At 37.1% G+C, this 27,755-nt stretch overlaps 2 protein-coding genes across 3 annotated transcripts in view; one reads left to right on the forward strand and one right to left on the reverse strand.

Annotated features, from left to right (window-relative positions):
* Window positions 1–27,755, reverse strand: part of LOC309510013 (uncharacterized protein) — a gene marked incomplete at its 3' end in the record, with an annotated part of 1,894,646 nt that overhangs the window by 1,380,302 nt on the left and 486,589 nt on the right. The window contains exons 16-18 of the mRNA XM_082191149.1: window positions 25,911–26,081; window positions 20,717–20,887; window positions 15,142–15,312 (exon numbers count right to left, since the gene is read on the reverse strand). Coding sequence (XP_082047275.1) covers window positions 15,142–15,312; window positions 20,717–20,887; window positions 25,911–26,081 — 513 coding nt within the window. The remainder of the gene's footprint in view (window positions 1–15,141; window positions 15,313–20,716; window positions 20,888–25,910; window positions 26,082–27,755) is intronic.
* LOC309510028 (uncharacterized protein) lies at window positions 700–5,777 on the forward strand. Of its 2 annotated transcripts, none has more exons than XM_082191163.1 (4): window positions 700–963; window positions 1,055–1,134; window positions 1,216–1,259; window positions 1,813–2,848. In XM_082191163.1, the coding sequence occupies exons 1-4, from the start codon at window positions 874–876 to the stop codon at window positions 1,917–1,919; spliced, it is 321 nt and encodes a 106-aa protein (XP_082047289.1). In that variant the 5' UTR covers window positions 700–873; the 3' UTR covers window positions 1,920–2,848. The 2 variants fall into 2 exon arrangements, with proteins under 2 accessions (XP_082047289.1, XP_082047290.1); XM_082191164.1 differs by lacking the exon at window positions 1,813–2,848 and adding an exon at window positions 5,713–5,777 and having other exon boundaries at window positions 704–963.

Here is a 27,755-nt window from a genome sequence, read left to right on the forward strand (position 1 = left end):
CTATACGTTTAGTTTTTAAGCTTTTTTGTCATATAACATTTCACACACACGGACACACACACACACACACACACAGACACACACACACACACACACACACACACACACACACACACACACACACACACAGACACACACACACACACACTACCGGTCAAAAGTTTTAGATCGGTAAGATTTTTTATGTTTTTAAAAGAAGTATCTTCTGCTCACCAAGGCTGCATTTATTTGATTAAAAAATATTGTGATATATTATTACAATTTAAAACAGCTGTTTTCTATGTGAATATACAGTAAAGTTCTTTTGAACTTTCTATTCATCAAAGAAAAAAAATATATAATTGTACACAACTGTTTTCAACATTGAAAATAATAATGAATGTTTTTTGAGCATAAAATCAGCATATTAAAATGATTTCTGAAGGATCATGTGACACTGAAGACTGGAGTAATGATGCTGAAAATTCAGCGATCATCTGAGGAATAAATTACATTTTAAAATATATTAAAATTGAAAACAGTTTTTTAAAATTGTCATAATATTTCACAATATTACTGTTTTTTAATTTTTTTTATTGTTTTTTATCAAATAAATGCAGCCTTGGTAAACAGAAGAGACTTCTTTTAAAAACATAAAAAATCTTACAGATCTAAAACTTTTGACCAGTAGTGTATATATATACACACACACACACACTTTCATTATAAACTTTTTTAATTAGATAGTTTTTTTTTTTTTTGAATTATATATTTAACAGCCAAACTGTCAGAAATAGTTAAGTCCAGTATGGTATCAGTAGTAGATCACACAAATGGCAGCATTTCCTGAGAATGACCCATATAATGTTGTATGATGTGTGATGTGTTGAGCTAATGGAGGACACTGGAGCAGACTTCACTATGACTTTCAGACAGCTGAGTGAAGTGACCCTGTCCCGGCTTCAGAAGGGATCCTTTGCTCCGGTACGTTTCCTCTCCATTCACTCCCACAGCAGCCGCAATATCCATAATCATGATTTCAGTCCATTAACTGTGACTGTGTCTCTCTTGACAGTCATTGTGGGCTCTTTCAGACCTCTCATCACACAAGCATTTCAGAGACTGGGTTCAGCTGTATTTACAGCGTCTGTCAAGGTAATGTTGCTGTAATGTAAACTCGAACTCTTTAGAGGATTAAAAATGAACATCACTTGATGTGTTAATCGTCTTCTACAGGATAATGAGTGACTCAGATGAAGAACGGCAGCACAGAATGCAAGGTGTGTTTTTGTATATGTTATATGATGCAGTGTTATATATTATGTGTTTATATATTGTTACAGTAACACTACCGCTGAAATGTTCATGATTGGTAAGATTTGTTTTTGAAAGAAGTTTCTTATGCTCACGAAGGCTGCATTTATTTAATCAAAAATACAATAAAAACAGTCATTTTGTATTACTATAATATATTATTTATTATATTATGAGATATTATTACAATATAAAATAAATTATTCTATTTGAATATACAGTATTTGTGTAATTAATATATTTGTTCAGTTGAATGTAATTTATTCCTGTGATCATTTCTCCAGTCTTCAGTGTCACATGATCCTTCAGAAATCATTCTAATATGATGATTTGCTGCTCAAGAAACATTTGAAAACAGTTGAGCTGCTTAATATTTCTGTGGAAACCCTGATACATGTTTTGATTAATATAAAGTTCAAAAGAACAGCGTTTATTTGAATCTTTTGTAATATTATAAATGTCTTTATTGGCCCTTTTTATGCATCCTTGCTGAATAATATTATTAATTTCTTTTTAAAGGTGCTCTAAGTGATGCGACGCGTTTTTTAGGCCCAAACATTTTTTGTCACATACAGCAAACATCTCCTCACTATCCGCTAGCTGCCTGTCCCCTGAACACACTGTAAAAAAACGCGGTCTCTCTAGACACCACAGGCTCCACAAACGGCAACAAAAACAAACTGGGCTCACCCGCACCACGAAACATAACAAACAGTGTTCCAGCCAATCACCGACAAGAAGTATTGGAGGGTGGGGTTTGGGGGGTTAGTGCGTGTACACATGAAGGGGGTGTGTGGAGGAGAGAGAAACATGAAGAGGGAAGTTTGAATTATGGTCGACACACGACCAAAGAGACGACGTTTCGATGAACAAATTGCAAAGAAGAGGGACAAGGATAAGGAACACGTGAAGTCCCGAATTTACATCGGAAAAACCTTCGAAAGGTGGCGAGAACTCCGCCGGCAGAAGGGCTTCCAATCCGACATTCAGTTGCTCTGTTTTTGCAGAACAGGTAAATCCATTTTTCTTTCTAAACTGACGTTCATGTTCGCCAAACCAACACAAGGATGTAATTAGCTAGAACTATGCAGTCAGCGTTATCTTTGGTGAATACAACATATATGTTTCTAGCAGCTAGCGATCAATCTCTATTGTAAATGATCAAGCAAATTCACAGTAGGGCGACAATTTGTGTGAATGATTGTTTTCACCCACGGTTTGTTATGAATTTGAATGTTCATTTATAGGCTATTGACAACTTTGACAAAATTAGTTTACGACGCCGCCGTTGTTTATGCTCACTGGGAAACGCGAAGCTAACGTTATCTTGCTATTATTGCGTCATTGTATGGAAGCTATAGTTATAGTTATAACCTCAGGTGGTGAAACGATTAAGATAATGTTTCTTTTTTTCTGCATTCTGTTCTGCAATATATAAAAGCATTTATCTAACTTGGCGACATTACACATTGAATGAAGTATCAGTAAAACTTAACTTTGTTTGTAGTGACTATTTTGACTTTCCTTTATGTCGGAAGGGAGGGGAGGAGGGAGGAGGAGGGAGGGTCTAGCTAGCCTCCGTTTTGTTTGACAACAATTCGAATGTCAACAAGAAGTTACGACTCCCGGGATCGCTTAGAGCACCTTTAATTACTCCAGTCTTGTGTGTCACATGATCCTTCAGAAAAGAATTAATAAGCTGATTTGCTTGAAACCAATCTTCTGTAACATTTTAAATGTCTTTACTGTAACTAAAACTATTTATTTCTTTAAAGAGAAAAATATATATCCAGCTAACCTCAAACTTCTGAACAGCAGCTAAATAGTTTTGTTTCAATAATTTCATAAAAAAAATAAAATAAATACACACAAAACTGTTTTGGCTAACTGAAACTGTCATAAGTAATACTCATAACATTATGCAACTAGACTTTGACCCTAATAGTTTTTTTGTTATAATCCATGTTACACCTTCCCTGTGACAACTAGCCCCAGTGTACCTATACACATATGTACAAACTAGTAGTGCAAATTTACTATCCATGACATTGCAGCGTTTATACGCCCACGTATAAATCTAATTAATTATTATTCATAACGAATCAATGATCAATAATTAATAATTCAATTATTTTAATTATCTTCAGAATTTACCGTAGCAGAATCAATAGATCATTTTATCAGTTCATCCAATGAACAGAAAGCATAAACAAGTATTAACTCTAGGAGATATAATATCTTCCTGGCCAAGAAAGAATTAATCCCCAGCTAACAATAAATTAAGAAATAATCACGGGTAAAAGCATCGGTAACTTAGATCGAAGTTCAAGACAATAAAATGTATAACGCAGATTAACACAAGTAATCTCTTTGTTAAAATACGAACAATACTTTATTGATTATATACTAACACATAAAAACTAATATCTAACACACACACACACACACACACACACACACACACACACACACATTCATACGAGTTGCAGAAGGAAAAAGAGTAAGGAAAGATTGAGTTTTAAGAGTGAGTTTAAGAGTGAGATGATGAAATCTCAAGTTTATGCACTTATAAGACTTGACCTGGAACGAACCATCAAATCATTAATTTAACCCTTCTATCGTTTCTTAGACAGGTTATTAAATTTATACCAGTAGCCTACACCAGTTCAGCTTTTAGTCTGGAGGTATACTTGCTGGTCTTTGCTTTTGGGGATTCCCTTTTGTTGAGCGTCAAAGGGGGTTTCCCTCGTTCGTTCATGGGCTTGCCTCCTCGTGCTTGGATAAATGTCTGTGGCGTTGATGTCGGATGGTTGAAAAGTGTTTGAAGTTGAAAGCGTGCGTTGCAGCCATGAATCGTGGACCGAAACTTTGCAGCAAAACTTAACTTAAAACCGAGACTTTCAATCGGAAAAGAAGAATAACACAAAAGAAAGAAAGAAAATGAGATACGGAAAGGAGCTAGATGACTGGAAATGAATCTAACCCATCTGATCTTAATTTGGGTTGATCTGCTCGTCTGTTAACGTTACATGGTTACTATAACCATCGTCTGCCGTCTCCGTCTTTGTTCTGCACTTGTTGAGAGGTCTTCTGTATCAGAACATTTTGAACGAACTCTGAGCGAGAGAGCGAACAGAGAATCCAAGATTTTAAACTCAAAGTTTGTCCCCCCTCCTGAAGAGAGCGGACCAATTAGACACTGGCTTTGTTTGCAAAGTCATAAATCATGTCTTCCCTGGGGGTTCTCTATTTAAAAACCAGATGCAACAGTTTAGGCATGATTTCTAATTATCAGAATATGAAACATTTTACACAGATTTAATTCCAGTCATCTTGCTAGTTGTGTTCGTAAGATAGCATTGATATGAAACAGTACACACTTTCATTCATACTTCTAATAGTTATAACACTTACATGAATTATATGGGATCAAAACATATTATCTTATTAAAATATGCATATAAGTGGTGGAAACCACACATGATTAGGTAGTTGCATGATTGTTTGATCCTGAGTCCATTGAAAATTGTTCTTGAATGATTTTATGTATAGTTATTGGTAAGAATCAGTTCTCTGGATTGACGAGAAAAAGAACTCTGTTTGTTCGTTCAGAGGTCTTAAGGGGGAAGGGGTCAGGAATGTTGTGGGGGAAAACAACATCTGCTGGTATCGATCCGTCTTGCAAACTATCGAAGTTGACCAGTTCTGCCTTCAGTTAACCAATAAAAGTCTTTGGTTACAGACTCTCTGGAGCCTGGGTGAGTTATGGCTCTGGGATGTGAAGACACTTGTGTGATGCCTTGGTCTCTGTCTTTCTCTTAACCAATCAGTAATTTGGCAACAAAGCAAGTCATTGATCAGTTATGTGTTAATGCTGGGGGCTCTTTTAAATAGCCCGACTGGTTGGCGCCTGGACCCCATGACAAGATTGATGAGGATACGAAGTCCTGACCAAATCTTCCTCTTTGTTCACAGAGAGTTTGAATTAATATTCTGGACGAAGATTAGTCTGCGTTTGGTTCATACCCATTGTCGCTACAACATTGACATACCTTGCAAGGATCATTGGTTTGTTAAAATGATGTACAGAATTATGTACAGGGCCCTGCCGGAATAAAACCTGAAAAACATAAATACCATATCATATAAAGCTGAAAGTTGTGCAACACTTATCAAAACAACAGTACAAACTGTGCTCAGGATATAGTGTGTCTTAACATTTACCAACACAACTTACACAAGCACAACACAAGACTTCCTGTGCAACAATCTTGTGTAGCAGTGACATTGAATGGCATGTAACACTGATCAGTGAGTCTCTAATGCATGAGTTCATGACCTTTAACACAGAGTTCAGGCTGGAGTTCTGTACACACACGACTGCAATCATCTGATCTAAGACCTTTTACACTATTACAGCGCCAGACATTCGCACTCATCCTCATCTCAAACCTGATCATGTTAGGCAGTGATCTGTCATTCATCGGCTCACACCGGTGACCTTCATCATCATCATCATCATCAGTGTGATCGCGTTACCTGTGACACAGCGGAGGAAGACGCGGAAGAAGCCGTGTGTGTGAAAGCTCTTCTGCTGATCCCACAACACCAATCCAGAACTACAGCAGCTCCAGCACTGCTCCTCCAGCACAGGCTCCACGGCACCGCCATGATGCCCCGACCAACAGCGGCACATGCCCAGTGACGACACGTTACGGAACCGCAGCATGAACCGGAAGATAATATTGTCACGTGATGTGATGCAGAAGAGGAGGGTCGCTTTAGAAATAGAATAAACGGGAAGAATAGGCGTCAAACTAAAATGGGCGTGCATGGTGGCCCATAACTTGTCACTAATTGGTTAGGTGCGATAGTTTGAAATAATAATTATCTTATTGTAAACAATAACGTTATATAGTATAAAAATTATTACACTCATTGGTTAAATATATATATATATATATATATATATATATATATAATCTAGCTGGATTAATGACAAGGAGGCGCAACAAAATATTAATTAAAGTCCCTATGAAAAAACAAACAAAAAACAATTCTTCTATAGTATTTTTGCTTTTGTTAGAGATGTGTGGTGTTTTTCGTGTTATGTGCATATTTTGTGGGTTTCTATTTTAAAGAAATGTAGCCATAGTTTCAGAAATTATGTTTAAACAATTTTGAAAAACTATAGTAAATACTAGTGATATATAATGTATATTATTATTACACACTTTAAAAGTACATAATGTTTCTTCACACAGTAGATATGCTTCAACTGCTTATGTTTACAGTCAGATAATGTAAGCCAAACATTTCAATAAATGTTAGCATGTTAGTTGCCAAAGATTTTGTTTTAAATATTGTTTGTTTACACAATTATTGTTTACACTGACAAACAAAATGTGTGATACCTGTACCAACAGGGAATGTTTCTGATATACAAAGATGAACATTAAAGATTTATTGACCTCATCTGGGGAGTGCAGATGGTTATGAACAAGGGAAATATACCAGCTAGAATCAGTTTCTCTTTTGTTTGAGATGTTTTGATCTGCTTAGTAATAAAGGTAAAGTAATAATGGGCACTGAACGAATCATAAAGAAGTACAACATGTAACCTTTGCTATTTTTATGCATATGGCAAACAATTATATTTTTTTCTTCAGTCTGTAAGTACAGCATGTAGGCACATCTGATATGGCAACTTGTGATCAGACAGGTTTTATAATGTCATGGGTGTTACAGACATGATCACACCCATTCTGTAAATCACTATAAATATGAAGACAATAAACTACCAGCAAAACAGCATATCAAGAGAAAAGACAAGAGCAGACATCCAAAGGTAAACTGTTGAACAACTGCTGAAATGGACATTCATTCTGGCATTTTAAACTTTACAGTAATAAATCATGCAAATAACTAACTAGCTCAAGGTCACATTTATTTATATATAAAACAGCATTTCTGCTGACCAAGGTGCTTCACAGAAACACAATAAAAACACAATAAAAACAAAAGTCGTACAAATTACATAGTAAAAATGTAACTCACTAAAGCTACATATCCACAATTATGAATAGGCCTGAGAGAAAAGATGCGTTTTCAGTGCTGACTTGAATACATAAAGAAGAAGACAACCTGACAGATTGAGGTAACGAATTCCACAATCTAGGACCAAGAACGGAGAACGCTCTGTCACCTTTAGATTTCAAGCGAGAGTGCGGGATAGTTAATAATCTCTCAGATGATGATCTAAGAGATCTTCGAGGAGAGTACGGACAAATAAGGTCTGAAATATAAACTGGAGCAAGACCATGCAAGACTTTAAATACAAAAGTCAAAACCTTGTACTCAATTCTGTATTTGACCGGTAGCCAATGTAAATGCAATAGAATAGGGGTGATATGCTCAAACTTTCCCTTCCCCATTAAGAAGCGGGCTGCAGCATTCTGTACCAGTTGCAAACGCATTAACGAAAACTGGTTGATACCAGCATACAAGGCGTTACAATAATCCAGCCTTGTTGAGATGAAAGCATGAATTACTGTCTCTAGGTCGCCAAAAGATAAAATAGATTTCAATTTCCGTAAGCCTCTAAGCTGGAAGAAACTGCCTCTGACAACAGAGTTTATTTGCTTGTCAAATTTTAACTCTGAGTCGACAACAACACCCAGGTTTTTTACATGAGTGCGAATATTCGCTTTCAGCTGTCAGGCCATCTACCAAATGGGGGGGGGGGGGGGAGAGAATAACCTCAGTCTTCTTTTCATTCAACCGAAGAAAATTTTCGCCCATCCAACTTTTAATGTCATTTACACAGGCTAATAGATCAGATAAAGATTTAGAACCAGGCTTTACTGACATGTACAACTGGGTATCATCCGCATAAATGATGAGGAACCTGATGAGATTCAAAGATGTAACGAAGGGGGAGCATATATAAAGAAAAGAAAATCGGTCCCAAAATGGAGCCTTGCGGTACTCCATCCGTGACAGGAACAGGTGATGAATGAGACTGACCTATCTCCACAGAGAAACTCCTCTCTGAGAAATAGGATCCAAACCACTCTACAGCTGAATCACAGATACCAGCCTCAGTTTTTAACCTGTTTAAAAGAATGCAGTGATCCACTGTATCAAAAGCTGCACTTAAATCCAACAATACCAGAACTGCACAGTTTCCGGAATCCACAAATAACAACAACAGGTCGTTTACCACTCTCAACAAGGCTGATTCAGTGCTATGCTTGGATCTAAACCCAGACTGAAACGGATCGAGTATATTATTCTCAATTAAGTAAGGGGATAACTGATTTAAAACAGCTTTCTCCAATACTTTCGATAAGAAAGACAGTTTTGAAATAGGTCTATAGTTATTTAGATCAGATGGATCCAAATTTGCCTTTTTGAGCAGCGGATGAACTAGCCTGACTACGTCAGACTTCCTACTTCCGCTAATTTCATTTCGCTCCTGTAGTCAGTCTGAGATAGCAGCCTATCTTTCAGTTTTCCACCGGCCTGAAAACAGCCGGGCCAATCAACGAACAGAGGGCGGGCTGAGAGCCGTGACGTAGACGCTGATTGTACCGTGGATGCGTAGATTTACTTCACATAATCTCCAAAAGTCATTCACAGCCATGTTCACTCCGGTATTTCGCTCGATGGTTTAGTTTTTGCATCATACATGCGTTTACAGTGGAAGTTAGATGCGGCTGAGCATGCGCATAACACACGCCATAACCAAACGTTATGTGACTGGCTTACGGGTAACCAATGATTTTAAACTTCAGACAAGCGCCCCCCCGCGAGAGAGAAAACACTTCTCTATTATGCCCTTCCAGACTCTGTATACGAAGCAAAGTGAAGTAGCAGAGTCTGGTATTACCAGGCTACGGATGAACTACTGCATGTTTAAAACAAGATGGAACGGAACTAACTAAAAAATATTAATCATTTAAAATGTATTGCACATTTAAAGTATATAATGTTTCTTACAGTAAACATATTTATCCTGCTTCTGTTATCAGGTAAGCCAAACATTTCCATTAAATATTTTATCATCACAGAAGTTGCAAAAAAAGATTTTGACTTTGTCAGGCTTCTGGTTTTACAGTTAGTTATTTTTTTAAATCATTTATCAAATAAAATTATTGATCTACACTTACTCATTTTGCATTTGAATTCCCAACTAAACGTATGTATTTTATAGTTTTTTTCAGCTTCAGTGTTCCTCGTCATTATGTCTCTGTGAAAGAATCCAAGACTTGGGCAGAAGCTCAGAGATACTGTAGAGATAAATACATTGATTTGGCCACCATTGAAAATGATCCAAACAAACCAGTTAATCATAAGCTCGATCATGCAGGTTTGCACTGCACAACATCAGGAAGATCAGGTCTTTCCTAACTGAGCATGCAACACAACTTCTCGTCCAGGCCCTGGTCATATCTAGGCTTGACTACTGCAATGCTCTTCTGGCTGGACTTCCATCATGTGCAACTAAACCTCTACAAATGATTCAGAACGCTGCAGCTCGTCTTGTCTTCAACGAGCCCAAAAGGGCCCACTTCACTCCTCTGTTGATCTCTCTGCACTGGCTACCTCTCTCTGCTCGCATCAAGTTCAAGGCATTGACGCTTGCTTACAGATCTACCACAGGCTCAGCTCCCTCCTACTTTCACTCACTCCTACGAGTCTACATCCCTACCAGAACCCTACGATCGGTCAACAAGCGACGTCTCGTGGTTCCATCACAGAAAGCCACAAAATCACTTTCCAGAACATTCTCATTCACAGTTCCATGCTGGTGGAATGATCTCCCCACCCGCATCCGGAATGCAGAATCCATGACAACATTCAAAAAAGAGCTGAAAACTCTTCTCTTCTGTGAGATCTTAACCTCATAAAAAAAAAAAAAAACGTTCCTTTTCCTTTAAATCCTCGCTTATCGGACTTATGCTACTCTGGTATAGTGAATTACCATTTATCTATGACGGTGGCGGAGCAATTTCATTATAGGACAATGTTATATATAGACCAAGGTTAATCATTCTGAAATAACCAACCAGTCTCAACCACTAATGGTGAGAACTGCTGTTGGGCTTTTCAAGTAATTACAATATTTTTTTACAGGAAGAATGAATGCTAGTGCAAGTTATGTGTTTGTTTCCCAGTACAATAACTGGACTGAAGCTCAGAGTTACTGCAGAGAACATCACACAGACCTCATGACCTCATTGTTGTTGGACTTTGGATAGTTTCTAAATCCCATAGAATGGACTGTATGTCTGTCTCTCAGCCATATTTTCAGTCGTGGAAATATGGCATCTATTGCCTAAGATCGATATTGTTTAATCATTTTAAAATGATATGTTGAGTCTGAACATTAACACTTCTTATAGGCCTGTGCTAAAAATGGCAACCTTGTTGTATGACCTGATTGACTGCATTGAAGGTTTCCACATATAAAATCTAAATGATATCAGACTTTGAATGAGCTTTAAGTCATTAAGTGACAAACATTTTCAGTTTTCTTTTTCCTATGAGGTTCAAAAGTCCTGAGATACTCCCTCGACTCCCTCTGAGCAGACTAGACCGTTTTGCTCATTAAAATATCATTTCAAAGGGATATTTCACCGCTGGAAAGATGAATGTGTATTTAAATTGGGTCATTTATGTAGTAGAAATGTGAAATTATTTTAGAAGTTGGTGCCTTCTAGACTGAGAAAAGCCAGAAAATGTATTTTGGCTCATAGATGAAAGACAACAACTCCCAGAATGCACTTGCTTCGCTGCCCTACGAGGCCACTCCCGAGCCACGCCTACCGGTTACAGAGGGCAGTATCGGAAGAAATGATACAACTAGGCTACTAGCTGACTCGAAACTGAAAAGACGCCGTTTTATGGTGAGATCCCCCTATGGACGGGTTGAAGACATGCGGAACGAGCTCCTCCTACTGGCTGTAGTCTCTCGCCTCTGGCCAAAAAATCCTCAGATGACGCGAAATGATGATTTTTGCATCATCTGAGGGTTTTTTCCAGACACACAAAACAGAAATCTCTCGTCTCAGGGGGACATGAGGGAGGGAAGCACGGTCACTCGAAAATACTTCTGGGTTTCTACTGAGACAAAGCTTAATGCTAATCGGTGAAGTATCCCTTTAAAAATAACAGATTCAGTGAATTACAAGTCACATTTCGAATTGCCTTGGTAGCAATTACTGATAAACTGAGACATGAGGGAAAACTGAGATTTAAGGATAAAATTTAATAGGTCATGATATTTAAAAAACAAAAGAAAAAGAAAAAACCCAGAAATGAATGTTTGATGAAATCATTTTCGTCACTATTTGCCGGGTAACATATTCATTTAAAATACTTCTATTACTCTTCTGTAATCACATTCTTGTAAATCTATAAACTCTCTAAACTCTGTCACCTTTTCCTAAATAATAAATTACTAATATACACCGTCTATATCTTGTTGATTAAAGGTATAGCGGAGGATGTTTTACTTCCTGGTGGGTAGTCTAAACTATTGGTCCTCCTAATTGTCAATCATTCTGGTGAATCAATCAAACTTTTCAAAAAGTGGAGAGGGCGGGTCTTATCTAAAATTTGGAAAGATCCTCCGCTATACCTTTAAAATAATCTAATTGTCATTGAATATTGGAAGTTACATCATCAACATTGTAATCAAGCAGAGCAATATCTAATCAATGTCATGAAATGAATCTTCGGTCTCTGCGTCTTCGGTCTCTGCGTCTTCGGTCTCTGCGTCTTCAGTCTCTGTGTCTTCAGTTTCTGTGTCTTCGGTCTCTGTTGACTGTGTGACTGTGACGTCTCTGTAGCGGCTCCTTATTCACCATCAGCTGATCCTTAAACTACAATTAAACACAAAGAGTCACATATGGAGTATGAGACATTACTGCGGTCACATCACATCAGTAGATTCATTTCAGAACAAACACAGGCAGAGATACATACAGAGTACATTAATATTACAGCCAGAGATATAAAGGTGAGGAGAACATCAGAGCTGTTGTTCTGCACGCGGGTGAACGTCAAGATGAAGAAGATCCTGATCAAGACCATTGTGAACAGATCATCGTGTCAGGACCACTTCCCACTTACCGTCGTGGAAACGAAAGGTTCAGTCGATTATTCGCATTATATGAATGATGTGATGAACAGAAACTACTCTCGCAATTAATCGTAATCTTTTCTGGGAGTGATCTAGATTCTTCTGTGACAATGTCCTGCAGCCGAGAGTCAGAGCGGACCTCCTGTCGGACAACATCTATGTACTAACTGATTAAATGATAATACGGCATATGTAGTCCATTCCATAGAGACTGTGTGTGTTCTCAGAATAATGAGAACAAATAATGTTTATTACAGGATCTAAATAACTAAGCAGTTAAACTCGCTGTTCTCCAGAAAAATCCTCCAGGTTTTGCACATTTTTAGGTTTTCCAGAATCTTCTGCATATTTGACACCTTTCCAACAATGACTGTATGATTTTGAGATCCATATTTTTACATTAAGGACAATTGAGTGACTCATACACAACTATTACAAAAGGTAAAAACATTTACTGATGCTTAAGGAGGAAACGATGCATTAAGAGCAGGGGGTGTAAACTTTAAACAGGATTATGATGATGTGTACATTTTGTTCAAAGATCATCTTTTTTTTTCATCCAGTACTGCCCTTCAGAAGCGAATACTTCCCGGTTTCACAGAAGACAAAATAATTACAATTTATCCTGTTCATGCAATTTAAAAAGTTTACACACCCCAGCTTTTAATGCATTGTTGCATCAGTAAAAAAAAAAAAAAAAAAAAAAAATTATATATATATATATAAAACAAATATTTTACTAAAATATTAAACTAAATGTTTACTAAAAACTAAAAAAACATTTTTTTCTTCAAGAAATACTGTGTAAAACTGATGTTATTAAAATAATATGCAGGGGAAAACCAAGTCCTATGTTTGGTGGACCCTTTGTGTTACAAACCTTATTAATATTCCAAAGTATTCTAAATTATTTAGATTAGGTTACAAAGCTTGTGTAATCTAACGAAATATGTTACAAATTACTGTATTTTGTAATCTGTAGTAAATAATCTACTTACAAGATAGTGTCTCCAGTTTATAATGTGGATCATTCTTCAGATCAGAGAGAAGCTTCACGTCTGATTCTCCTAGTTTATTCCCAGTCAGATTCAGATCTCTCAGGTGTGAGGGGTTTGATCTCAGAGCTGAAGCCAGAGCAGAACAACCTTCATCTGTGACTCCACAATCCCTCAACCTGTAGAGAACAATGACACACTCTTCACTCTCTCAGTTCAGATCAGTTTGGCAGTGAATCCATTATTAAAGAGAAAATACAAACTTAAAGCACAAATAAAATGTTTTGATGGATCATTGGACTGAGATCTAAAATGTCAAAGAGCTCAAAACATGATTATTAAATATCTAGTCTTTAGATCTGTACTAATACAGTACGTATGGAGTAATGATTTGTTTTAATCATGAAAACAATATTTTAAAAACAGTCCCTGCAGAAAGATGAACGTGATGAACTGCAAGAATAAATCCAGCATGTTCTTCATTTCTCAGTTCTGAATGTGTTGAGATCGAGTCGGTTTAAAATCAAGAGACTGAAGTGTTGATTGTGATGTGACAGTGTGTATTTCAGTGACTCAGTCCTGCAGAATCATGTTCCTGAAGAGCAGCTCATGTGTTCAATCTGTAAGAATTGATAAATTAGGAAATGCCGGACAGTCTGTTTGGGGAGCACCCAGACCCTGAGAGAACAAAGGACCTCTCTGGAAATTACCATTTGAACTCAGCATTTGTGAGGCAAAGTTACACCTCAGAACACATCTCTCCTCCTCTTCCTCACTCCCCCTCTCTCATGCTGAGACCACATGTAAATCACCCAAGAAAATGTATAGTTTAATGTGAATGATTATCACAGAGTATTTTTCATGTTTGGTATCATTTAAAATGTCACAGTGCGACTGGTACAAATGTCTCGTTTCCAAATAAGTAAAACAAAAGGTAATAAGGTTTTTGAGAGTTTAGGGATAACTAGCACACAAGGAGGGGTTGGCCTCTAGACAAATGGTCTCCCTACACCCAAAGGTGTAACCTCTGAATGCAAATTTCCATTGTTAAAAGATATTTCCAAGTGAAAGAGGTCCTGGCTATTTAATGAAATGCAGCAGGGAATTCGAGGCCTTTTTCTGTACCTCAGATTCGCCCGTGAGGCTGAGAGAGAGAGAGAGAGAGAGAGAGAGAGAGAGAGAGAGAGAGAGATCTTCAGCCTCATGTATTTCTTATTGTTGGGTTTGCATCTCTTCTCATTTTCCAGAGTATTTGATGTTTTGTATCGATTATATTTGAATTGATTAAGAAATTGGCATGATACATTTACCTGACATAATAAATTGTTACATTTGATTATTTTAACTGACTTTGGCATTATTTGCATTAAAGAGTTAAAAGGAATAGTCAAACATTCGCTCACAATTAATGATCCACAGATATCATTAAAACCTTTTCATTCATGGAGTCAGATGAAATAACCAGAGAATACATATTCAGATGTATTGCATTTAATCAAAAAATACTTTGCCTCGAGAAAAGGACAGTAACACGTTAAGACCTTCCGCGCTGGTCGGATGCCGGACTTTGGGACGATTTAGCGTGAGCTTACAAATCACTTACAGTTCAATAAGCTCAATAACACAGCAGCAGAAAAAGGCTGAACATTTCAAATATAGGAGACTTTACATTGTGTTTCATGTGTGAGTCATATATGATCTTACCACAGTGTCTCCAGTTTACAGTGAGGATCCTCCCGTACAGCAGAGAGCAGATGAACTGAATCTCCTAGTTTATTCCCAGACAGATCCAGATGTCTCAGGTGTGAGGGGTTTGATCTCAGAGCTGAAGCCAGAGCAGAACAACCTTCATCTGTGACTCCACAACCACTCAACCTGTAGAGAACAATGACACACTCTTCACTCTCTCAGTTCAGATCAGATCAGTTTAACACAAGGGTCCGCAGCCGTACTGCAGGGGGTCCGTCAATTAATGCTTGATCACAAATAATTTTTTGTTAAAAAATTAAAACATGGGTAAAAAACATCACAAAGTCAAATTTAAATATAAGCACTCTCAAACGAATGCAAGATCTTCCTCAAACAACCTTCATCTGTGACTCCACAATATTTCAACCTGTAGAGAACAATGACGCTGTGTAAACAGTGTGTAAAATGACCATTTTATTAAAGATTGCAGTGTGTGATGTGATTTGAATGTAGTGACAAGCAATGCCTCTATATCCTACACTGCTTTATAAAGGATGCCGGTTCTCCATGAACTTGAGGAGAAACTGAGGGACAAATACCATGCAGTGCTGTAACTATGGAGTGATAAAGAGATAACATTAATAACACCTGAAGTGTAACTTTTTGTCAATTAAATGTACTATATTTTAGTTCAATAATATTAATTTAATATTTTGAATATATTTGTTACTAAATATTTGTCCAATAATTATGATCCATTAATGGCCATTTAAACTAATATTTTTTCTAATATGTTTATTACTTATATTACAATTAGATTTCATGCTTAGCATTTAGCATGCTAATATATGATATTGCTAATTAATAGTTCCGTAGATAGCTAATACAATCTTATAACTCAGTCATGTGACACAAATATAAGAAATTGAATGAATTAATCCAGTTAGGGAACCATATTAAAATCACTTTAAAACTTCTTCATTGGGTTACTTGGAAATGACTTGATTCCACGATGTTGACATTATGTGAACAAATGATCTTTGTTGAACTTAATTGGTTCATGTGGAGCTGATGTGCATGATTCAATCATTTAAATCCAACACACTTTTTCAGTGCATTGTTTTCTGTATTTTAAAAAGAATTTTGAATTTACTGTAAATCCCTCTGGTCCTCTTCGTTTAGGGGTCACACTTGGCTCCTTCGCAGTCAAAAGTGACCGAAGCCTTAAAATGTCATTTTTTTAATTTATTTTTAGGAAAACCAATGTAATATATTTTTGTTCAATAATATTTTTTTATTATTATTTCGAATTTAGAAAGGTTTCTATGGTACTATGCAATAATTATAAAAAATATTAGAATTCATATTTTTATTTGTATTATTATTATTTTTCAATAAATGCAACATGTCACATTAGTGCAGGCCTTTAAAATCCATTTTTTGAAGTGAGAAAAGCGTCATCCAGTGGCGTTAAAAAGTAAAAACTTGTGTAATGTCGTGTAACCGCCTGTAGGCTGTACTGTTGCTCCCTATATAAATACATAGAGAGGCTTTTTGATTCCCATTGTTTTTTTTAGACATGATTTCTCCATTTTATTAGTTTTTTTTTATTTATTTGGATATATATTTAGACATTCTAAAAGACTATTTTTGTCAAGTTTTAGATCATTTTGTTACATAAGTATCAGGTTTTGCATTATGATTACAATCAAACAATAATGTTTGGTTAGAAAAGGAACACAATGCAAGCATTTTTGTTAATCAGTATTTGATCATTAAAAAAATCTAACAAAATAAGGGATGGATAGTGATAATTCAAAACACTTTATACAGACATTTTGCAATTAATTGGTATTTTATTCAGTTTAATTCTATAAATGGTAATAAAACTTCAGAAGGGAACAGCAATTATGATCCAACAGCAAAAACAATAAAATAACAACAGCAAACAATCATTATCAAACTGTAGGTTAAAAAACAGGAATAAAAATTTAATTATAGAGAGATTTTGTTGCATATGCAACAGATATCAGGAACACCTATTAGGCTAAAATAAGACCAAACAATTATTGTGTGTGTGTGTGTGTGTGTGTGTGTGTGTGTGTGTGTGTGTGTGTCTGTAGCTATGTTTCCATCAACACGTTTTTATCCGAATTATGTGATATCGAATGAAAAATGCCTTATGGAAACAGTAAAATTCGATTGAATTTCTTGAATATCGACTAAAATGAAATACGGTCGGTCTCATCGGATTTTATCTTGATCGATGTACGGTTTATGCGATAAACGCTGATGGAAACGTTATTTGCCGAATAAATAATGGATTGCGATTAAGTTTTAGGTCATTTTATGGGTACAACCCGCCACAAAAGAAGAAGTTTTAGTTAATTTCCGCCCAGTTTGTACCCATTATATACTGTCTGGTTTGCACACATGGCCGGTGTCAACAAAGTGGACAAACGAGGAGACGAGATACTTTTTGAATTTAATTTAACAGAAAAATAAAACGGCTATTATAGCAAAAATCTAAGAAATGCCATAATAGTCAAATAATGTTGCTATCAGCTGTCACATAAGCACCTAGAGTCCTGCAATGGGTTGGGTACCCGCATAAAAGTGGCTAAAACGGGTGGATTGTGACATTCCTAAACTTCACAGGCGGGGATGCGGGCGAATAATGAACTCCTTGCGGGCGGGTAGCGGATGAAAAATATGTGCAATATTTGTATGTCTAAATTGCCATTACACACTCGCAAATGTGTGTTTTGGGCATCCTTAAAAATATTCTTGGTTGCCGTTACCCGACCGATCCTGTCAATTTAGGACCGACCCAATTAATTTTTTTTCCCCTTTTAGTCCGACCGACTGGCCGGTTGTAAACTTGCGTTAAGATCGACCGTTTTTTTTTTTTTTTTTTTTACTCTTCAAACAACTAATACAAATGCAATAAAATAATATTAATTATATTTTAGTAGGCCTAAGTATTGTGTAGGCTACGCTCTTTCTTTTAAATAAAAACCCGTCAATCAAGCAAAATAATATTCAATGATTGTAGGGCAGGCTAATAAGCCTATGTGTTGTAGCCCAGTCATTAAAAAACTATTTAGTTTCATATTCATGTTTAAATAAAATAATATATATATATATATATATATATATATATATATATATATATATATATATATATATATATATATATATATATATATATATATATATATATATATATATAGGCCTATATATTTGTTTAAAATTGCATGTTGATTATATGAAAAGTGAAAAAAGCATGAATAAGATAAGATGATCCCGAATATCGGGAGACAAATGGAGTGGGCAGACATGATTTTGACCACTTTATTAAGTTTGTTTTTGTAGAAAGACTTAATTTAAAGTGAATTTCGTTTTGTATTAATTGTATCTTAATTTTAACCAATGTTTAATCAACCATTTTCCTTGGATTTAATAAATAAGAGCTAAATATAGCAGGCAATAATCAGGACACGGAGAGGCGCCCGCGCGTGAACTGGAGGTAGCCTAGGCTACTTGAATGGCCCAAAACAAAGCGCACTTTAGCGCTCATTAGCCCATTCATGAGGCTATTGTGATGTTGAGAGAGGTGCGAGATAAAAAATAAAGCACTTTAAATGGAATGATTTTAGCTTGTGTGCGATTTATCGCGGGCACGGGTCTCCAAAAATGGACCCGTGCAGGACTCTGCACTATTACAATATTGATCATTTGTTGGTAGATGGCGCGATCCATTTTGTCTATCAAAACTTTGTTCGCAAATGTTTGCTTGAATGTTGTGCGATTCAGTGCGAAAATGAATGGAAACACCTTAAAATGTCTCAAATCAATTCGATATACCAATTTGATCGCAAAACAGCATGTGACGTCATTACGCACAGGTTTTTATTCGCTTTAAAGCCGTTTGATGGAAACACACTTTCACGAGCTTTATTCGCATGATTTTTTTTACCGAACTTCAGATAATTCGATTGACAAGTTGATGGAAACATAGCTTGTGTGTGTGTAAGTGTGTTCGAGAGAGAGAGAGAGAGAGAGAGAGAGAGAGAGAGTGAGCGTGTGCGCGTGCGTGCATTTGAGCGAGAGAGAGTCTCTTTTTTATTTTTTAATTTATTGATTTTATTTTGCATATTATCAAAATTTGCTGTTGCAGTCTTACCAGTTCATTTCTCTGTGTGTGTGTGTGTGTGTGTGTGTGTGTGTGTGTGTGTGTGTGTGTGTGTGTGTGTGTGTGTGTGTGTGTGTGTGTGTGTGTGTGTGTGTGTACCACCAAAAGTTTCTCTGAGTTTTCGTATTTCCCATTCATTTCCTGTCGGTCATTTTTGAAGGAACCAAGTGTGACACTTTTTTTTTTTACGACCCTTTACCATATCCGAATCATGTCTATGATTATTTTGTGTGTGTTCACAAAGCTAATACAACAAACGTCACCAAGTGTCATCCCATTCCGATTAAATTAAAAACGTGTTCTGTCATTTTTAAACCGAAGAGGATCAGAGAATGTCAACATTGAAAAGTGGAAGATTAATCAATTTATTAAAGAAATTTGAATTATTAGAAACCTTTTTGTCCCTGATATTATTATTTTTTTCTATTTCTTTTTCCTTTTTTATATTGTGCTCTGTTCTTTAGGACATTTATTATAGTTTTGTTTTGCCTTATTGTAATGATATTTACTGCAATACAAAACTTTACTTCCGCATTCCTCGATTCCTATGGAAGTCTGTGGGTGTTGTAACTCTGTCAGTTCAAAAACACTGTTGTTTTAATATAACATTTATACTTTGTGTATTTGTGTAATGTTTTGTCTTGTTTGTGATGTGGAGTAATTATATATATATATACTATATAGTACTGTGCAAAAGTCTTAGGCATGTTAATCATTTTTCTGTTTCTTCATGTAATCACAGACGGACTCGATGATGGTGAGATCAGATCATACCGGCTGTTGTCAGACTCCTTGTGCATACACAAATCTCACTGGATTATTACAATTAATGGCAAAAAGAATGTTTGGAAATCTAAACTGATATTTCCTACTGACACATTACAGCAAAATATATAAATAACTGACTTAAAACCATCTTTTGGGGGGGGGGGGATATTAACATGCCTAAGACTTTTGCACAGTACTGTATATACTGGGGAGAACATTTATGTTTTAGGATTAGCATGTTTAATCAAGCATTGGCTCACCTGTGATGTTCACTGATTTAACTGAATATTTATTTAATGTGCATTTGGACTGAAGTAAGTATCACTTGTAATTTATTGTTTAACTGAGTGTCTATGAATCACATAAAATACTGGTTTTGGCTTTCCTGGTCAAACTATAATTGTACAGAAAATGAGCTCTCAATAAAATTTATTCATTTGTCTCTCATCTGTGTTGTGTGGATGTGTAATTGTTTGGTTGGACTCCTTCTTCAGACCCGAAAACAAGCTAGAGTTTAACAAGCAAAGTTGGTGATCACTGAGTAAAAAAGTTAAAAACTATTACATTACTAATAAAGAATATATTTACCAAGGACAAAATATGTGTTTATCAGAGAGTTCATCTTACCCCAGTTTCTCCAGTTTACAGTGAGGATCCTCCAGTACAGCAGAGAGCAGATGAACTGAATCTCCTAGTTTATTCCCAGACAGATACAGATATCTCAGGTGTGAGGGGTTTGATCTCAGAGCTGAAGCCAGAGCAGAACAACCTTCATCTGAGACTCCACAATAAATCAACCTGTAGAGAACAATGACACACTCTTCACTCTCTCAGTTCAGATCAGATCAGTTTAACACAAGGGTCCGCAGCCGTACTGCAGGGGGTCCGTCAATTAAAGTCCCTGTAAAGGCAATTCTAAAAAAAAAATTCTAAACACATTATAAAAGTTAGAAATGTATTGCTAAAACATATTACGAAGACTGTGAACTGTGAAGTACTGAATTGTGGAGTTAGACCGTTAAACAGTTTTTCACCATTGCTGTGTTCCGGATTTTTTGGGCGGGGCTAAAACGGGGGCTCGATGACGCACCGGAGCCCCTGAGCTCCTGGACACGCCCCTACTTGATGACTCACTGGAGCCCCTGAGCTCCTGGACACGCCCCTACTTGATGACTCACTGGAGCCCCTGAGCTCCTGGACACGCCCCTACTTGATGACGCACCAGAGCCCCTGAGCTCCTGGACACGCCCCTACTTGATGACTCACTGGAGCCCCTGAGCTCCTGGACACGCCCCTACTTGATGACACACTGGAGCCCCTGACGCTGGCCCCTCCCCTAACAATATAAATAGAGCACAATCACAGCAGTTTGCCGATCGCGAGTTACTGTCAGTACTATTAGTTACTACAGCCTACAGTTTGCTAGCTAGCTATGCCTTCGTCACGGAAATGCATACTACCTGGATGCGATCACGTACAAAACAGATCGGTGTCCTTATTAAAATTTCCGAAAAACGATCACATCAAGAAGATGTGGATTAATTTTGTGAATAAATGAGTGAATAGGTGAGCCACCTTGATGGAGAGCTGAGGATCACCGCCAAAACCCGCCTCTGTAGTGATCATTTTACACGGGATAGTTTTATAAACTTTCGTCGGAGACAACTGGGATTCACTGATAATCCGCTGTTACTGGTGAATGGGGCCGAGCCGACTATCTCCCGCCTCGGTGTTCATACTCCCGTCGCGCCGACAACTCAGTGCCGGCCCGAGCCTTTTGGGGGCCCTAAGCAGAATTTGATTTAGGGGGCCCCCTCCCACCACGCGGAGTCACCTGTTTGACGATTATTGACACAATGTCACGCTATAATGTTGCATTATAAATGAATACAATGAGGTTATGTATTAATAAAAAATAAATAAAAAATAGATACTTAAAAAAGTTGTAACTTTTTCTTTACTCTTTTACTAACTCTTGGAAACTTCTGAAAACAAAGTGTCACAAAACATATTAAAACAATTATTTGCAAAATATTCTCCAACGTTTGCAACACTTTGCAGTTTGAATGATGTCTTGTATGAACATGACGGAGTATGTTTTTATGTTTCCACTGTTCGATCGCGCCCGCGACTCACACACACACACACACACACACACACACACACACACACACACAACATATTCCAGCTTTGTAATCTTCCACTGTGATGTTTCCAAGCACATTTTTGCGCGTGTGAAGAGGATGATTTTTTCCGCCGACATTGGAACGTGAGTGAAGTAAAAAGCCTATGATAAAGAATAGTTTACCATCCAAATCCATCGCGAATGTTGAAACATTTTGATTCTAATGAGAGAGATACGTGAGCCCAACGCCGCTTACTTTCACTTTCGCTTTAAATTATTTCGTTTTGGCTTGTTTATAGTTATTTTTTTATTCTTGTTCTGTTCTGAATATTATTACATTTAAAGGATAAATCATTGATCAAATCAAATTTTTGTGACATGGCTTAACATTACCGTGACTTTGCGCACGAATTGTCTATGCACGCGAGGTTATGCGCATGACTCAAACACTGGCAGACACAGCAGCAGTTGTAGGCAGGTATATTGATCATGAAATCAGAATTTTCTTGTCTTGAATTATTAATCCTTTCATTCATTTATGTCACTTGTTTAAGTTAATTAATATGTAAAAAAAATAAAAATAAAAATAAAAATAAAAAATAAAAACTATATTGGGGGCCCCCTGGTGGCGAGGGGGCCCCAAGCAGCCGCTTAGTTCGCTTATGCCTCGGGCCGGCCCTGCGACAACTGGTGCCATCATCAGCAGTGCGTGCCCACCAATGAGTGTAAGTTGCCTTGTGTGCTTATGTTATAATTATAGTAGGTAGTCCAGGCTCGAACATGTATGGCTTTGTAAAACCAATTAAGCTTCTAGGAGCATCCATTCCGGCTGTAGCGGTGACAGCTGAGTGTGGCGTAGAGTTCTCAACGGGCCTGAAAATTACAACCCGACCCGACCCGGCCCGTGGCTTTTAAAGCCCGGACCCGATGTAACCCGACACATCAACATGAATTATCTGCCCGAACCCGGCCCGCGGCCCGACGCCGCGTCGGATTTTTTTTCTCATACACGTATTATCATGACCAGCAGACGCGAATTCAAATCAACCTTTAATGTTCACGCCTTTTAACAATACAAACAACTGAAACAATAAACTTTAAATATATAAATAGGCTGTAGTAGCGACGGTGAATTCACCTGCAGCAAGTTTACTTTCACCAACTCCATCTTCTTCTCCAGGCTAAACTTGCACGCAGCGGCGTCTGCCCCCGCCCCTCTCCATGATGCACGTTGCGCGCAGCAGCCAGACTTTCTTTACGGTGAACAGCAGCGATGATAATAAATGTTTTTTTTTTTTGTTTTTTTTTACTGAGCGGAAAAGATTAAGCCCGAGGTCCGACCCGACCCGAGTCATTTGCTTATATTTTCGACCCGAACCCGGCCCGAACCCGCGGGTCCCGTCGGGTTTGTCGGGCCGACCCGACCCGTTGAGAACTCTAGTGTGGCGACGGCAGCTTTCCTGCGAGTGGGCGTGGTTTCAGCGCAGCCAGCGGACACGCCCCCAGCGTTTGAGAGCAGAGACAACTGCTCATTTTTTCAAGATTTTGATAGTTTATTTTATGTACTTGCCGGCTTTTTTTATCATTGAAATTTGTCTGGGTGGCTAATAACACATTTTTCTGTGGTGTGACAAACTCAGAACACATACTTAATTTTGACTTTACAGGGACTTTAATGCTTGATCACAAATCATTTTTTGTTAAAAAATTAAAACATGGGTAAAAAACCACACAAAGTCAAATTTAAATATAAGCACTCTCAAACGAATGCAAGATCTTCCTCAAACAATCTTCATCTGTGACTCCGCAATATTTCAACCTGTAGAGAACAATGACGCTGTGTAAACAGTGTGTAAAATGACCATTTTATTAAAGATTGCAGTGTGTGATGTGATTTGAATGTAGTGACAAGCAATGCCTCTATATTCTACACTGCTTTATAAAGGATGCCGGTTCTCCATGAACTTGAGGAGAAACTGAGGGACAAATACCATGCAGTGCTGTAACTATGGAGTGATAAAGAGATAACATTAATAACACCTGAAGTGTAACTTTATCAATTAAATGTACTATATTTTAGTTCAATAATATTAATTTAATATTTGAAGATATTTTTGTTTCTAAATATTTGTCCAATAATTATGATCCATTAATGGCCATTTAAAATAAAAATAAAAATTCTAATATTTTTATTACTTATATTACAATTAGATTTCATGCTTAGCATTTAGCATGCTAATATATGCTATTGCTAATTAATAGTTTTGTAGCAATCTAATACAATCTTATAACTCAGTCATGTGACACAAATATAAGAAATTGAATGAATTAATCCAGTTAGGGAACCATATTAAAATCACTTTAAAACTTCTTCATCGGGTTACTTGGAAATGACTTGATTCCACGATGTTGACATTATGTGAACAAATTATCTTTGTTGAACTTAATTGGTTCATGTGGAACTGATGTGCATGATTCAATCATTTAAATCCAACACACTTTTTCAGTGCATTGTTTTCTGTATTTTAAAAATAATTTTGGATTTACTGTAAATCCTTAAGAATGTCAACATTGAAAAGTGGAAGAATAATCAATTTATTAAAGAAGTTTCAATTATGAGAAGAACCTGAAGTCTTTTTGTCCCTGATATTTTTCCCATTTCTTTTTCCTTTTTATATTGTGCTCTGTTTTTTAGGACATTTATTATAGTTTTGTTTTGCCTTATTGTAATGATATTTACTGCAATACAAAACTTTACTTCCGCATTCCTCGATTCCTATGGAAGTCTGTGGGTGTTGTAACTCTGTCAGTTCAAAAACACTGTTGTTTTAATATAACATTTATACTTTGTGTATTTGTGTAATGTTTTGTCTTGTTTGTGATGTGGAGTAATTATATATATATACTTTATACCATGGTCTGGGTGAATACTCGATTCTGATTGGCTGCAGGGTGTCCATTAAAAAGTGATAGAGGACACCTAGTAAAGGAGTTCTGGTGAAACTGACTGTTTACCGTTCGAAATTAATAAATAAATGCGTTGGCTACATCAGCTGTGAGTAACCATAGCAACAGGCAGTAAACTGAAGGGTTCTACGAGCTGAGCGGACTATAAATATCTCCGGTTGCTAAATAAACCGTCAGGCGTAACCAGGGAAACCAAGTTATTGTTTGTAAAAACTTTAGATTTCGATTGTAAAACTAATTAAAATATAAACTAATGTGTTTACTAATATTAACACGCCTAAGACTTTTGCACAGTACTGTATATACTGGGGAGAACATTTATGTTTTAGGATTAGCATGTTTGATCAAGCATTGGCTCACCTGTGATGTTCACTGATTTAACTGAATATTTATTTAATGTGCATTTGGACTGAAGTAAGTATCACTTGTAATTTATTGTTTAACTGAGTGTCTATGAATCACACATAAAATACTGGTTTTGGTTTTCCTGGTCAAACTATAATTGTACAGAAAATGAGCTCTCAATAAAATGTATTCATTTGTCTCTCATCTGTGTTGTGTGGATGTGTAATTGTTTGGTTGGACTCCTTCTTCAGACCCGAAAACAAGCTAGAGTTTAACAAGCAAAGTTGGTGATCACTGAGTAAAAAAGTTAAAAACTATTAAATTACTAATAAAGAATATATTTACCAAGGACAAAATATGTGTTTATCAGAGAGTTTATCTTACCCCAGTTTCTCCAGTTTACAGTGAGGATCCTCCAGTACAGCAGAGAGCAGATGAACTGAATCTCCTAGTTTATTCCCAGACAGATTCAGATCTCTCAGGTGTGAGGGGTTTGATCTCAGAGCTGAAGCCAGAGCAGAACAACCTTCATCTGTGACTCCACAATCACTCAACCTGTAGAGAACAATGACACACTCTTCACTCTCTCAGTTCAGATCAGATCAGTTTAACACAAGGGTCCGCAGCCGTACTGCAGGGGGTCCGTCAATTAATGCTTGATCACAAATAGTTTGTTAAATAAAAAAATGGTAAAAAACATCACAAAGTCAAATTTAAATATAAGCACTCTCAAGCGAATGCAAGATCACCCTCAGTTGATGCTGTAATAATATCACACTGGCAAACTCTCAAGTGTGTTTTTGTGTTTGAGCTCTGGAGAACGTCAAATGTTTTTACAGCGGTGAGAAATGTAGCCAATCACAGTCATGTTTGTTGGTCTATTGAACGCAGTGGCCAATCAGAGGTGTTTCATTTTGTCAGAATCCACTCACCGAGATATAAAGGCCCTGTCCTAAATTGCACACTTCATATGCACTTTCAGTCTTGTAGACTTACAATGGCTTCTGCGTGCCCTTTAAGTCCATGAGACCCTACAGGGATGACATCAAACCTGGAAGACTAATTCGCCACTGGTTGCCTCTAATTTATGGAAGCTTGTTTCCGCCACAAAATAAAACAATTTAAAAGATAATTGTGACTTTTTATCTCACAATTCTGACTGTTTTTCCCCTCAGAATTGCAAGGTACAAACTCGCAATTCTGACTTTTTATGTCACGCAATTGTGAGTTTGGCCCTGTCACAAACGGCACCCTAAACACTCGCGGTCTTCCTCTGAGTCCGCACTTTCCTGACGTAACGCCGCTTTGACTGTCGGGAACAAGTCTGATGCGGAGCTCGATCGCTTCAGTGCGCATTTAGAGCGCATATCGACCACAGAGGGGCGCTCGTGAGTACCCTTCTGAAACCTAACATTACTAAATAGGACACCCTACCTCTATTCACAGTCAGCTTTCCTTTCACATGAAACCCCCCAAATGCCAGCAAACCAATGAGAATGCTATGGAAGCTTATGGGTAGCAATATTCAATTTGAAATGTAATATGCAAAATGACAATGCAATATGTAAAATGGCAATGCATTTCTGTATTTAAATTTACATTTTCCATTACATTTGTGCAACTTTTGGTGCAAAATGAAAATGAAAATTCAATTATATAATTTACATTTGCCATTTCATACACTAGTTTTAATATGTAAATTGAACATTTTAATGCTTTATAAGTTGCAAAAGTAAAATTAAAATGTATTACAGAAATGATTAGATATGTTTAACATGTTCAAACAAATAATGTAGCAAAATGATCATTCAAATGTTATTTTTCTTAATTGCATTTACACCCACAGTTAAGACACTTGCAATTGCATTTTCATTAAATGTCCCGCAATGAATGAAGCAAAATTCATTGTGCAAATTGAAAATGATTCCACCCTGTCAATCACTGCGTGAAGTTGGCCCCGCCTCCTTCCTGTCAATCACTGTGTGAATGTGGAATATGACTGTGGAGCGGTGCTTACTGTGAATGTACGAATTATACTGCAGACAATTTAAACAGAGCAGCAGGGGCGTGTCTAGAGGGGGGGCACGGGGTGGCACCGCCCCCCCCTGGAATATGATTGCCCCCCCCTGGTGCCCCCCCTCCAATCTCATTGGGCTAGATTTACTGTCAACCTGAAAATGCCCACCGCACCATTGGACCAGAGTGCTGTCAATCACTGTTTGATTAGCG

Source organism: Leuciscus leuciscus, assembly GCF_965113295.1.
Source record: "Leuciscus leuciscus genome assembly, contig: SUPER_11_unloc_1, whole genome shotgun sequence".
Taxonomy (NCBI): Eukaryota; Metazoa; Chordata; class Actinopteri; order Cypriniformes; family Leuciscidae; genus Leuciscus; species Leuciscus leuciscus.